Here is a 12,072-nt window from a genome sequence, read left to right as displayed (position 1 = left end):
GTGAGCGTGTAACACAATGTATGATTCAGAGACTAGTGACACGGCCCCTCCCACACTCACTGAAACCCCGCCCACAGTGCCTTAAACCCTCCCACCCCAGATCCTCTTCTGTCTCTCCGTCACCTTCAGTTTCACCCGACTGCACCCATAACGCATAGAAACCTAGAATCTGCTGGCAGGTCGGCCCCGTTCGGCCCTCCTAGTCTGCCGTAGATTCAGGAGCCGTATGCCTATCCCATGCGTGTTTAAATTCCCTCGCTGTATTACCCTCTACCACTTCTGCTGGGAGGCTGCTCCACTTATCCACCACCCTCTCAGTAAAGTAAAATTTCCTTACATTCCACCTGAGCCTCTTTTTTCCTCCTCGTTTCAAATAAGCTTCCCTTTTCTACTTGTTTCTACAGCGTGGAGAACATTCTCTAGGATCCCCTGACTGAGAATGATGGGAGTAGCAGCTGGAGTCCCAAAAGTTGCTACCCCCTGTCCCGACGTCTCGTACCCCTGCAGAAAAGCTTGTTTAAATTCCTTTGTGTTACCCCCCCCCCCCCCCCCCGGAGTACAATAGGCTGTGTGAGTTTCACTTTAATCAGAAACCAGGCACATCCCCCCACGGCCGGCAGCGGCCCCCTCACACTCATTAATGCCAAACATCTGGCCCCTATCTGCAGCCCCCTCTAGATACCGATAGGCCGGCCTGCAGACTCTGGACGCATGCTGGGGATTTAACTCGCTCTGGCACTCATTGGGTTAAAAAAAATATTCCTAAGCAACTGAAAGATAGCTTTTTAGTCCTCGTCTTAACCAGAAGCAACAAGACCCAGCCGGGCAGGGGCCCGGGGCGAGAACCCAGCTACTGCACCAGGAATCCTTCAGAACGAGCATAGAATGGATCCGGTCAGGGTGAAACTACCCTTAAGGCCTCCCCCCTCCTGTTGTGCTCCTTGTCAGGACTCACTTGGTTTCTATGCATTTGACATCGTGTTCCCGGGTGCCTCGATCCATACATGCTGCTGTCTGAACGTATAGCTCGAGACAAGCAGGTTTATTTACACCGTTTCATTTATTATATTTTTTGTATATTTGTTATACACATTATCGGGGCTTTTAGGGCCGTAGAACCCTGCGATCCCCTCATACCCAGCAAACATTCTGACCTCCTAGAAAAGAGGGGGCATCAGGGGGGGGAGAAAGGGGCATCAGGGGAGGAAAGAGGGGCATAGAACCATAGAATCTGCCTGCTGTAAAGACTCAAGTCTTAATCAGCCGTTGGTCTCGTCTTAGATCCATGACCATATACCTATCCCATGCATGTTTAAATTTCTTCACTGTATTTCCATCTACCACCTCTGCTGAGAGGCTTTTCCATTAATCTACAGCCTTCTCAGTAAAACTTAATTCCATTCCGTCTCAGCCTCTGACTCTCTAGTGTTAGATTCCGGTCTCTTGTTGTAATTTTTCTCCTCCTTTGAAATAATCTCCCCTCCCGTACTTTGTTTAATCCCCTTATGTATTTAAATGTCTCTCCCATCCCCCTCTCTCTCTCTTCATATTGAGACTGATGTATTTGTTTAAACATGGCTGCCCCAGTGTTTACGCATTGCTCGATCACCCGGCGTTGGTGGTACGGCGTAGACATTCAGTTGATCAGTCCTGTTGGCCGCATCCAGTTGCAGAAAACCTGCTGTCCAAGAATATATATCACAACCCCCCCCCCGAACTGTCTGTCGAGAGTCATCGGCCATAAACAACGCTAATAATTAGTATTTTGCTGTCTATTTTTTTGTCTTCCTGTCCCCCGGCCGTCTCACTCGGTAATTTGTTGCCGTCTGCCTGTTTTTGGAAGTGACCTTTGCCCTCCGTTTCACCTGCCCCTGGGGGGTACGACCTCTGATGCACGTTACCCTGTAATCAGGTAAACCGATAGCAGTCCCTGTCTGTCTCCTCATCACGTGACCCAAGTCTCGATATACCGAGTGTCACATTAGACACTCAAACATTTGTATGTAGTAGGCCTCAGAGGTCTCATTCTTCCATGTTTTGTGGGTTTTCTCTTTGTGTGACCTCCGCCGTACCTGCCCTACTGGGCGGCCAGCCCCGTGTTTTCTGCCGACACAAAGTAATCACGCGATGTAATCAGGGTCTTGCGTCTGGTAAACGTCTAAGTGAATTCGGAGAAGTTCCCGCCGGGGCGGAGAACCTGGACGTGTCGATCGCACGGCCCCTCTGGGCAATTGAGGATCCCATTCACGGGGGACTTGTTGGACAACAACGAACAATCAATCTTTTCTAAAGGCCCCCCTCTCGATTAATCTCAATGGGTTGAGGTCATCTGCACCAGGAGACAATCAACACCTCAGAAGAACCTCAACATTCCAAATCAAATCAATAAACGGCTAATGAATTTAGGGTGGAATGAATACAATTCCAAGGAGGCTTTCAGCAGGTCCTGTTATGTTAGTTTCACCCCCCATGGATGGAGTTGTAGTCCAGAGAGTGGGTTTCTTGGAGCCTCTGAAGACTTCTTGGGTTCTTGGCATGAAAACCATGGATGGTCATCTCCACCTTCCTGATATGAATTGATGTCATGTGGTTTCCAGCTGAGACACTTCATAACATCTACGTTGTGATTATTAGATATTTTTTATTTGATTGTTGGTGCTTTTGAGGGTTCAAATTGGGAGAATTTTTGGTTAACTGGTGGATCTAGGTGGGGTGGCAGAAGATACTCACGCCTGTCAGCATTCGTTTATTCTGGTAACACCGTGTCTGGGAAGCGTCACATAATGATCGGTGATTCATGAATTAATCTGACGGGATCATCAGCTGAACTTTCAACTCTTGATTAAGTATTTCTTTTGTGTTGCGTAATTAACCCCCCCCCCGGGGGGGGGATCTCTCTGCACCAGCAGCACAGACCAAATAATGAACGTTTCTGTGGAATAACGGTGGGGTTTCTGTTCTCATCTACTGAACAATATAGAAGTTATGGATAGATCAGTGGCTCTACGATGTTGGACCCTATGGATCAACTGGTAGACTGGCAAATATAGGAGAAAGAGAGAAGAAGAACAAATCCTCAACTCTACTGGACTCCAGATCCACATTTACGGCATAAACCTCTTGGGGCTCAATTAAATAATCATTACCATTTCAACCAATGGAGTGTCAGCTCTGCAGAGTGTTGAGTAACTCAGAGGTTGAAGAAGTCTGAGTTTCTGAGACGTGTTTATGGAGAACCACCATGAACGTTTGCAGGAACCCGTTCGCAATCTTCCTAAGCTCTGCTTGATACATATTTGTGAACGTAACATATTGGAAACAAAGTATCTCTACATGACCAAAGATGACCGTGAGATGACCGAGGCTAGTGGTCAAGACTTTGCCGAGACCATTTTAATGTATTCACCATTTCTTGTGGTTTCTATACACATTATCGGGGCTTTTAGGGCTGTAGAACCCTGCGATCCCCTCATACCCCGCAAACATTCCGAGCTCCTAGAAAAGAGGGGGCATCAGGGGAGGAAAGGGGGGCATCAGGAACTGGGGGGGTTCACCACACAGCAGAAAGCACCAGAACATTGACATAAAGGCAACATTCCAAATATGGTTTAATCAACATTTTACTCTCAAAAATAATCTTTACAGATATGTACAGCGACAAGTGCCCTTCCCCCAACGCTCTACATTCAAGAGACTTACGGCACCCAGCAGAATTATTATAAAACGCAACGATGAGGTCAACGATTATTGTTACAAAAAAGAAGAGATATCAAAGATGAATTCAGTTGCTTTAGAAATTCAAGACAGGTCAGGCAGGCACAGGAGTGGGTTCTCCCGGCCAGTTCAACGAGGTCATCAGGGAATCGGTGATGTCATCACTAATCCTGAATGCCGCACTTCAAGTTGGCTGGCACAGCGATGTCTAAGAGGGGAAGCGAGCATTAGACATTAGATGTTAGTAACCTTAACAAGTTCAGACTATAGCAAACAGCATATAGCGGGGGATATGAAAAAAAACTCTGTGGGTCTTGTGGTTTCCTGCATGTAGAAGGGACCGCTGAGGTCTTGGAAGCTTATGTGACTCTAGATCTCAGTATGAGGCCAGAATAGAGGGTAGGTTGAGATATGAATTCCAAAAACAATTAAGAATTCTAGATGTGGGCTTAAAGAAAACGCTGGGATGATTTAGTTGCCGCACATTATTAGAGCATGCCAGCGATTCCACTCAATTGGCCACTTTGTGCCAATGGAAATTATCAGGTTAAATTTGTCGGCATCTAATTCAGGTTGGCAAGTAAATCCTAATTACATTTTCCTCTTGTTATTTTAGAAAGCATTCTAGAACGCGACGTCACTTTCTAGACATCGGAACACGTGTTAGGGCACAGTGACGCCTAGTGGCCATTAAAAGTATTGCACAGGGCATATTCCTCAAATCAGCAAGCACTGCCATCTAGTGGTTATCAAGGGTAGTGCAATCCAAGGTTTCATTTTGTGCTGGCCCCAGCATGAAGAGGGGCCACTTTCACATAAGACGAAGCCAGCACATAAGACGAAGATGGAGATTGTGGCACTTTCTCATCTCCTTACCTATCTGTGCAGGCCTTGGCAGATTCAAATTATTCATAATCTTCACAAACTCCCCCTCGCTCTTCGTCAGTCGAGGGTTCAGACGTTTCTCTTCCTCCACGGTTGTTACAGTCTGACCTGAAAAAAAAGACAAAAAGGGAAAGGTCCGGCATCGATGGGACCAGATACTCAAAGCGTACCCTTAAAGTACACGGGGTGCCATCACAATGCGTGGTACATGCTTACCTTTATAATCATGCGCAGGGTACAGGAGGCAGCTGTCTGGCAGGGTGAAGATCTTGCTGTGCACGGAGTGATACAGAGTATTAGGGCAGCCTGAAAGCAAGCAAGGGGAGAAGTTAACCATTTAAAAGATCCTAGAACAGCCACAAATTCACTCTAACACACACTCATTCTAACAACTCACGCACACGCACGCACACGCTATCTCCAGCGTCTCTCTATTTACATCTGTTATCCGCCTCATTTTGGGAGAATAAAAGAAAATATTCAAATTAATATAATTGTGAATAAAAATGGAAAATAATTATAAAACCGTCACTTCCGAGAGTGAGTGACTGCTCGCCCCAAAACTCACCCTGCTGGAAATCTGTGCGTCCGCAGCCTCTGATAAGCAGGGCGTCCCCGGTGAACGCCATACTTTTATCGTTCAGGACGTAAGTGAGGCAGCCGTCGGTGTGACCGGGAGTGGAGCGCGCTTCCAGAAACTACGAGCAGAAATACAAAGTATCGCTTAAATTCCTTATTTTATTAGTTTCATTTTTTGGGGGGGTAGGTTTGACCCGCAGAAGGAAACGGGGCGTCTACTTTGTCCAGAAAGAAATAATAATAATAATAATAATAATAATACTAGGACAAGGACATGGGAGAGGAGAAGCGATTTCATGTTCTGCCTCAGTAAGGGCAGTAAAGATGCGGAATCCACAACCAAGCTAAGTAACTAATGAGTGATGGATGGAAACGGAATCAGCTCGTCCTTCGCTCGAGGGACTCTAGAGAAAGCAGGAGCCGCTCGGTACTCACAAAATTCCCAAACTTGACTTCGTCCCCCTCCTGAATGTGGATGTCGGCGATGGCGCCGCTGTCCTTGGAGATAACGCTCCGACACCCGGGAAGCAGCTTCTTCAGCAACCCCGTCCCCGTAATGTGATCCGCATGGCAGTGAGTGTTGGCTGCACGTGGAGCAATAGAAATAGAGTCGGGTCTTTACATGAATTAAAGGTACAATACAGATCGGCCCCATCCGGCCCCCGTCTAGTCGCCCGTTTCTCCTGCTGTAAAGACTCAACCCTTAATCAGTCGTTGGTCTCGTCTTAGATTCAGGAGCCGTATGTCTATCCCATGCATGTTTAATACCCTCACTGTATTACCCCCTACCACTTCTACTGGGAGGCTGCTCCACTTACCTACAGTTTCACTTCTTCAAGACATGTTATTATCCAAAGGGCACTATTCTTTAGCACCCTATCTGCTATCAAACTTTAACCAGTACCACGTAGCGTGGATAATTATTTTTAGGGCAGCAGTGATTTCGTTACCACCCTATGAGGTTTTCTTAAAAGGTGACTTAATTACCTGTTCCCAAGATTTGCACGATTATTCCTCCCCATTAAGTTACCCCTCCCTGTTGTTAAGCTGCCGATTGTGGTTGTAGACTTTACATACGGAGCCAATAAACAACTTCATTGCCACAAGACGCCAACGACGACCTCGTATACACATCGCAAAACGATCAATAAACCCTATTACAGGGACAAAGTCCGCCTGCTTCAACCCTTTCTGATGATTTGTTCTGGAACGTTCCGTGAGGTCACCATTCCGTGTCTCCATTCTCGCGTTAAATACATTTTTGGGATACAAAATGTCAAGTTTTTTGGTAAAAAAATATACATAAACACAAAATTAATTAATAATGTGATGGGTTAATAAATTGGGTCTCGATACCGTATCATATTATTACACTAGTGGAGCGGGGCATTGTGAGCTCGCCCGGTGATGAAGAGGTTAATGACGGCGTCCTTGAATATTTCTCCAGACTCTTATTAAGTTACTGCCCCCCCCCCGGTTTATGTCACATGATACATTTATGGGCAGAAAACCTGCACTCTGTACCCAATAAAAGCCACGGGCTATAATAGTGCGGGCAGTGTCTAGACTACTGGGCATCGCGGGGAGGAATAAAATTGATGGATAGAAATCTATGACATCATCAAGCACTCCTAGCTCCTCCCACCGCTGACCTGACATAATAATTTTATATTGTAACATAATGACAATGATTGTTCTCTATAGAGACAATGTAACAAAACCCCAAACAGTTAGAAACGCCGCCCATTGGTGGTCAACGGAGACTTCCAGAGCTCTGTAATTCCTGGTCGCTGACTCTAACTCAGTGATTGTTACATTAGATGATGTCATTTGTTCAGTTTTGACCATTAATATTCATTTTGTTTGTTTTTTTGTGGGATGAAGGTGAGAGATGTCGTCGATATATCGTCACCCCGGACAGGCAGCTCTTACCCGCGTAGACCATCTTCAGACCCAGATCTTTAACGAGTTGGGCATCTCGATTTGCCGTTTCCAGCACCGGGTCGATCAGGACGGCCTCTTTGGTCTTCTGATCGGCGAGGAGATAGGTGTACGTGCAGCTGACCGGTTCGAATAACTGGGAATTAGAGAAGGTGGGGTACGTAAACCTGAGCGTGGACAGGAGGGTCTCTGGTCAGACCTCACCTAGAGTAGTGGGGACAGTCCTGGAGACCCCATTTCTAGAAGAATATTGACATTCTGGGGGGGTTCGGAGGACGACAACTAAATTGCTGATTGGTTCGCGGGGTAAAAAGGATAAGGAAAGGCTAAAGGAGCTCAATATGTCCGGCTTGGGGGAGAGAAGAGAGAGGGGGATGGGGGAGAGACATTTAAATATAAAAAGGGGTTTAACAGAGCAAAGGAGGGGAAATTATTTCAAAGGAGGAGAAAAGTTACAACAAGGGACCGGAATCTAACACTAGAGGGTCAGAGGCTGAGATGGAATGGAAGATAGTTGTAGATAAGTGGAACAGCCTCCCAGCAGAAGTGGTAGAGGGTAATACAGTGAGGGTATTAAACATGTATGGGATAGACATACGGCCCCTGAATCTAAGACGAGACCAACGACTGATTAAGGTTTGAGTCTTTACAGCAGGAGAAACCGGCGACTAGACGGGGGCCGGATGGGGCCGATCTGCCAACAGATTCTATGCTTCTATTTTCTTGAGATTCTAAGGATAGTTAGTGGAAGTAAAAAGTGAAGTGGATTTCTTGCCATGAACACGTAAGGAGGGGACTGCAGGCTGAAGGACCGGCTAACCGTGTAATCCACCCCAGGATTTCCCTGCTGCCGGGACTGAAATGTAACAAAGTATCCCCGGCGGGTTCCTGAGGTCCCCGCATTCCTCACACCGCTTCCAGATCTTCTTTCAAACCGCGTTAGCAAATATCCGCCTTACGCCGCCAGACAGCCGTTTAACTTCCTGAAACAAAGCAATTCTACTCGGCCGGGACGTGTGATGAAAGAATTCCGCCTGTAACTTTAATGTGTCTCAGCATCCTTAGGGTTAATAAGATTATTTAGGGGGCATCCTTAATTCATCCCCGGGGGTTTGTCGCTCGCCCCTCCTTGTACTGTGGGGGTTAATCTCATTAATTTGCAAGAAGGCTGCATTTGGGTCTTCAAGTGCTATGTGAAACCTCAGGGACTTAAAGGGTTAAGAAGATCCCTGTCCAAAAATTTTGCTGTTTATTCCAATTGTTCCGCCCCAAATTCAACTGTCAGGGAATCCTCGATAAATGAGTGAACAGCGCAGGGATGTTTGCCTGCTATGGAGTACAACTCCCATCATGCTCAGAAACAACATTTCAACACAATGAATAATAAATGGGGGGGGCACAGTGAGACTTGTAGCCCCCAACAGTTATACTGGCAAAGCATTGCCTAGCCCCACCAGCTGCAGACCACCTTCCTTTAACTCTTCCTTAATGCACTGAGGGCAACAAGAGGTTAACTGGACCTTTAAAGGTGCTGAAAGTGTTAAACCAGTCTGGATGGATAGATAGATATAGATAGACAGACAGACAGACAGACAGGGGGTATATTGGGCCAACCTTTTTGTGGGCTGAGAGTGATGGGAGTTTCAGTGCAGCCTGATGTGAGGATGAGCCAGGAAGGGGTTAATGATCTCCACTCACCTGCCTGAAGATGAGCCCCTGGCTGGCCATGGCACTGAATCCCCTCACCTGCCCCACCAGTCCCCTTCCCAGCGCTGCTCCCAACATGTCCCAGTGTCACTGTCCCCAGCTGTCTGCCCCCTCCCCGCCCACACCTCCTGATAATCCCCCTCAGGGCAGCAACGCCCACCTCCTGCTCCTCCAATCACACGGCACTCTCCTGGGGGAGGGGGTGTGGCCAGCAGTGATTAACCCCTACCCCACTGCAGCCTGTAGAGCAGTCACGTACAGTGTGTATTGCCCCATACATTATTACACCCACAGTTACTGCCCCAGGGGTGACATTGGCCCCTAACTGGGGAGGAAAAATTACTAAAGATTACTAACAGATTCTACAGCAATGCTTGTATAATATTATTACTATTGTTGTTGTTATTATTGTTGTTATTATTTTTGTTATTGTTGTAATATGTATATATATGTGTTTGTTATTTTGTATCCATATTGCTCGGCTGCGGGGCCAGGAGGGTCAGGCCGTTGTCTGGGGTATGTAGACCCCCACGGGGGGCACAGGCAATCGCAAAACTGCCCCCAATGTGTACAGGTTGTTCTGGCACCTGTCAGGGGTAAAAGGGATGCGTTCGGAATGCGTGGGGGGCACAGAAGAGCTAAATGTATAAAAAAGGCATGGTGTGTGGGGGGGCAACAAACGGGCTTATTGCCCGGGGCCCTACTTGGTCGAGGACTGGCCCTGTTGGCTCCCTTATACAAATTATTATTATTTATTGTTTTATATAGCGCCATCATATTCCATAGCGCTGTACAATGGGCAGGTAAAGGTGCTGTATTGTATGCCATAGTCAAGGGGCATTGGGTAGGGCCCCACAGGGCTGTTTGAGGGCAGTAGGGGGGGGTAAAAGCTAAAGGACCCCAACCAATAATAATCTTCTCCAGACATGGCCATGGTGGAGGGGGGCCAAATATTAAGACTCTATCTGCCCCCATGGGCAAAAGGGGCTACCCATCCCCCACATGGAAATACCCCAACCATGCCACTTAACCCCCCCCCCCGTTACTGGAAACTTTCTGGCCTATGGGCAAGCCGTGCAGGAAAGGGTTAAACGACTATCTTCATAAATAGTTCGAGAACTGCATTGTTTCGATATATAAATCAATAAATAATAATAAATATTTGCTTCTTAAATACACACGTTGCATCGGATATCTCCTTAGGGATTCGGGGTCCGATTCTTGCTCTGAAACTTGAAGATAATAGGATATCGGGGGCCAGAATCGGGGTAAAAATTGAGGATATTGGCAATATATATCGGAAAGAATACCTCTGCTGGGACCTCGATCCGCGACAGCAAGAAGAATAAGATACCTGCAGAGTCATCGTGATGAATCGTCAACTTCCAAGATAAAGATGGAACCCGAGTCCAGGTCATCCTCCACCAAAAACACCAATGACCCTGAAATCCCAGAGACACGGGACAGGCAACCTAAGACGAGGCCAACCACTGATTAAGGAGAAAAGGGGCGACTAGACGGGGGCCGAATGGGGCCGACCTGCCGGCGGGTTCTAGGTTTTTATATAGATAGATATCCGGCCCCTTGCCTCACAACGGGGGGCCGGATCTTCTTGTTCTCCCTCTTGTAAGAGAAGATCCACCAAAGTTTCCCATTGGATTAGGCCAACCCCCCCCCCTAAGTGCTGCAGATTTAGAGACCCGGCTCCGCGTAGGCGGGTAAGAACAAAGCTTGCAATTCAATGAGGCTCCTTAAACAGACGTGTGTAGGGGCCCCTACTGCCCCCCAAAGTCACGATTTTGCCCCTCTATCAGCGGCCAGTTTGAGCGACACGCTGCCTCCCAAGCTCCGCCCCCCTGGCATTCTGATTCGCTGGAGGTAGAAATAGGAGAGCCTATAGAACTGAACTTCACCCATGGGGGTTATGAACCCCCAAAAATCTTTTGAATCACCTTAAAGGGAGCATTACAGCCATGTATCATCACGTTATAAACACGCAGCTGGCGTGTGGGGTGGGTTCCGTGGGGGGGGCGCAGTTCTGCCAATGACCCTTAAGATGTCCTGAATTCTGGGGCATTTATTTACAGGAAATCCCCATGCGTTGCTGGTGTGCGAGCGCACACGTACACGGCTCACACCTACTCAATACTCATTAACCCCCGCACTACTGTACAAGAGAACCAAGACTCCCCCCAAACCCGACTCCTTCACCGGGGCATTTAATCCACATTGGCACAGCTACAGAATGAAACCGTGGTGTGTGTGCAGGAACGAGCTCATCGTCAGTCCACGGCATAGAAACACAGAACCTGCCGGCAGATCGGCCCCCATTCGGCCCCCGTCTAGTCTCCGGTTTCTCCTGCTGCAAAGACTTAAACTTTAATCAGTCGTTGGTCTCGACTTAGATTCAGGAGCTGTATGTCTATCCCATGCATGTTTTACTGTATTACCCTCTACCACCTCTGCTGGGAGGATGTTCCACTTATCCACCACCCTTTCAGGAAACTGAAAGCGTGTAGGAGATCCAAGGCTTTACCAAGTTTTGGACACCCTTCTGGCACTGAGTGGGTTAATATTGTTGTGGCTCGTACTAAATACTGAAGCCGGTGGACGGATTCCATTCATGCGCATTTCTCATTCCTGTGACGGTGAAGCAAACACGCATGTTGTCTGTACAGCGAGAGCTCACGCGCGGCGGCTCTGTGTTTCTGTCTGTGTAACGTGATTCAGCAGTTTCAAACCGCCACAAGGGTGCAGACGTGACCGATTAACTCCTCGGCTGCCACACACAACCTCAGAGCCTGACATGCTTGGCACAGGAGGGGTTAATTCCTCCCATCTACTGTAAATACAAAGCAAGCTTTTGGCAACTCACTGTATCCGGGCTATAACTCTCATTATGCTCAGCCACTATAATAACTGCGCTGCCAGGGGAAGGATGATTATTATTGTAGTTTTTATTATTATTATTATGATTATTATTATTATTATTATTCGTTTTATTTAATTATTGTTATTATTTTTGCTCCTATTATTATATCATTATTTGTGTTTTTGTTTGTTTATTATTATTGAATGTGTTGTTATTATTTAATTATTGTTATTATTATTATGTCATTATTATTGCTATTGTTATTATTAGTATTATTGAATTATTTTGTTGTTCTTATTAGTATTATTATGTAATGATATAATATTGTTCTCTGTTTGTTTTACAATGTGTTATTATTATTATAATATTATTGC

At 46.7% G+C, this 12,072-nt stretch overlaps 1 protein-coding gene across 1 annotated transcript; it reads right to left on the bottom strand.

Moving 5' to 3' along the window:
- Positions 1 to 3,602: 3,602 nt before the first annotated feature.
- ETHE1 (ETHE1 persulfide dioxygenase) lies at positions 3,603 to 8,927 on the bottom strand. Its single transcript, XM_053451690.1, has 7 exons — positions 8,818 to 8,927; positions 7,111 to 7,255; positions 5,614 to 5,762; positions 5,168 to 5,297; positions 4,816 to 4,905; positions 4,591 to 4,707; positions 3,603 to 3,922 (listed from the first exon to the last, which is right to left on the bottom strand). The coding sequence occupies exons 1-7, from the start codon at positions 8,902 to 8,904 to the stop codon at positions 3,879 to 3,881; spliced, it is 762 nt and encodes a 253-aa protein (XP_053307665.1). The 5' UTR covers positions 8,905 to 8,927; the 3' UTR covers positions 3,603 to 3,878.
- Between the last annotated feature and the right edge of the window lie 3,145 nt (positions 8,928 to 12,072).

Source organism: Spea bombifrons, chromosome 12 (assembly GCF_027358695.1).
Source record: "Spea bombifrons isolate aSpeBom1 chromosome 12, aSpeBom1.2.pri, whole genome shotgun sequence".
Classification (NCBI taxonomy): Eukaryota; Metazoa; Chordata; class Amphibia; order Anura; family Pelobatidae; genus Spea; species Spea bombifrons.
Note: the sequence above shows the minus strand (reverse complement) of the source record. Positions and strands in the feature narration are given on the sequence as shown.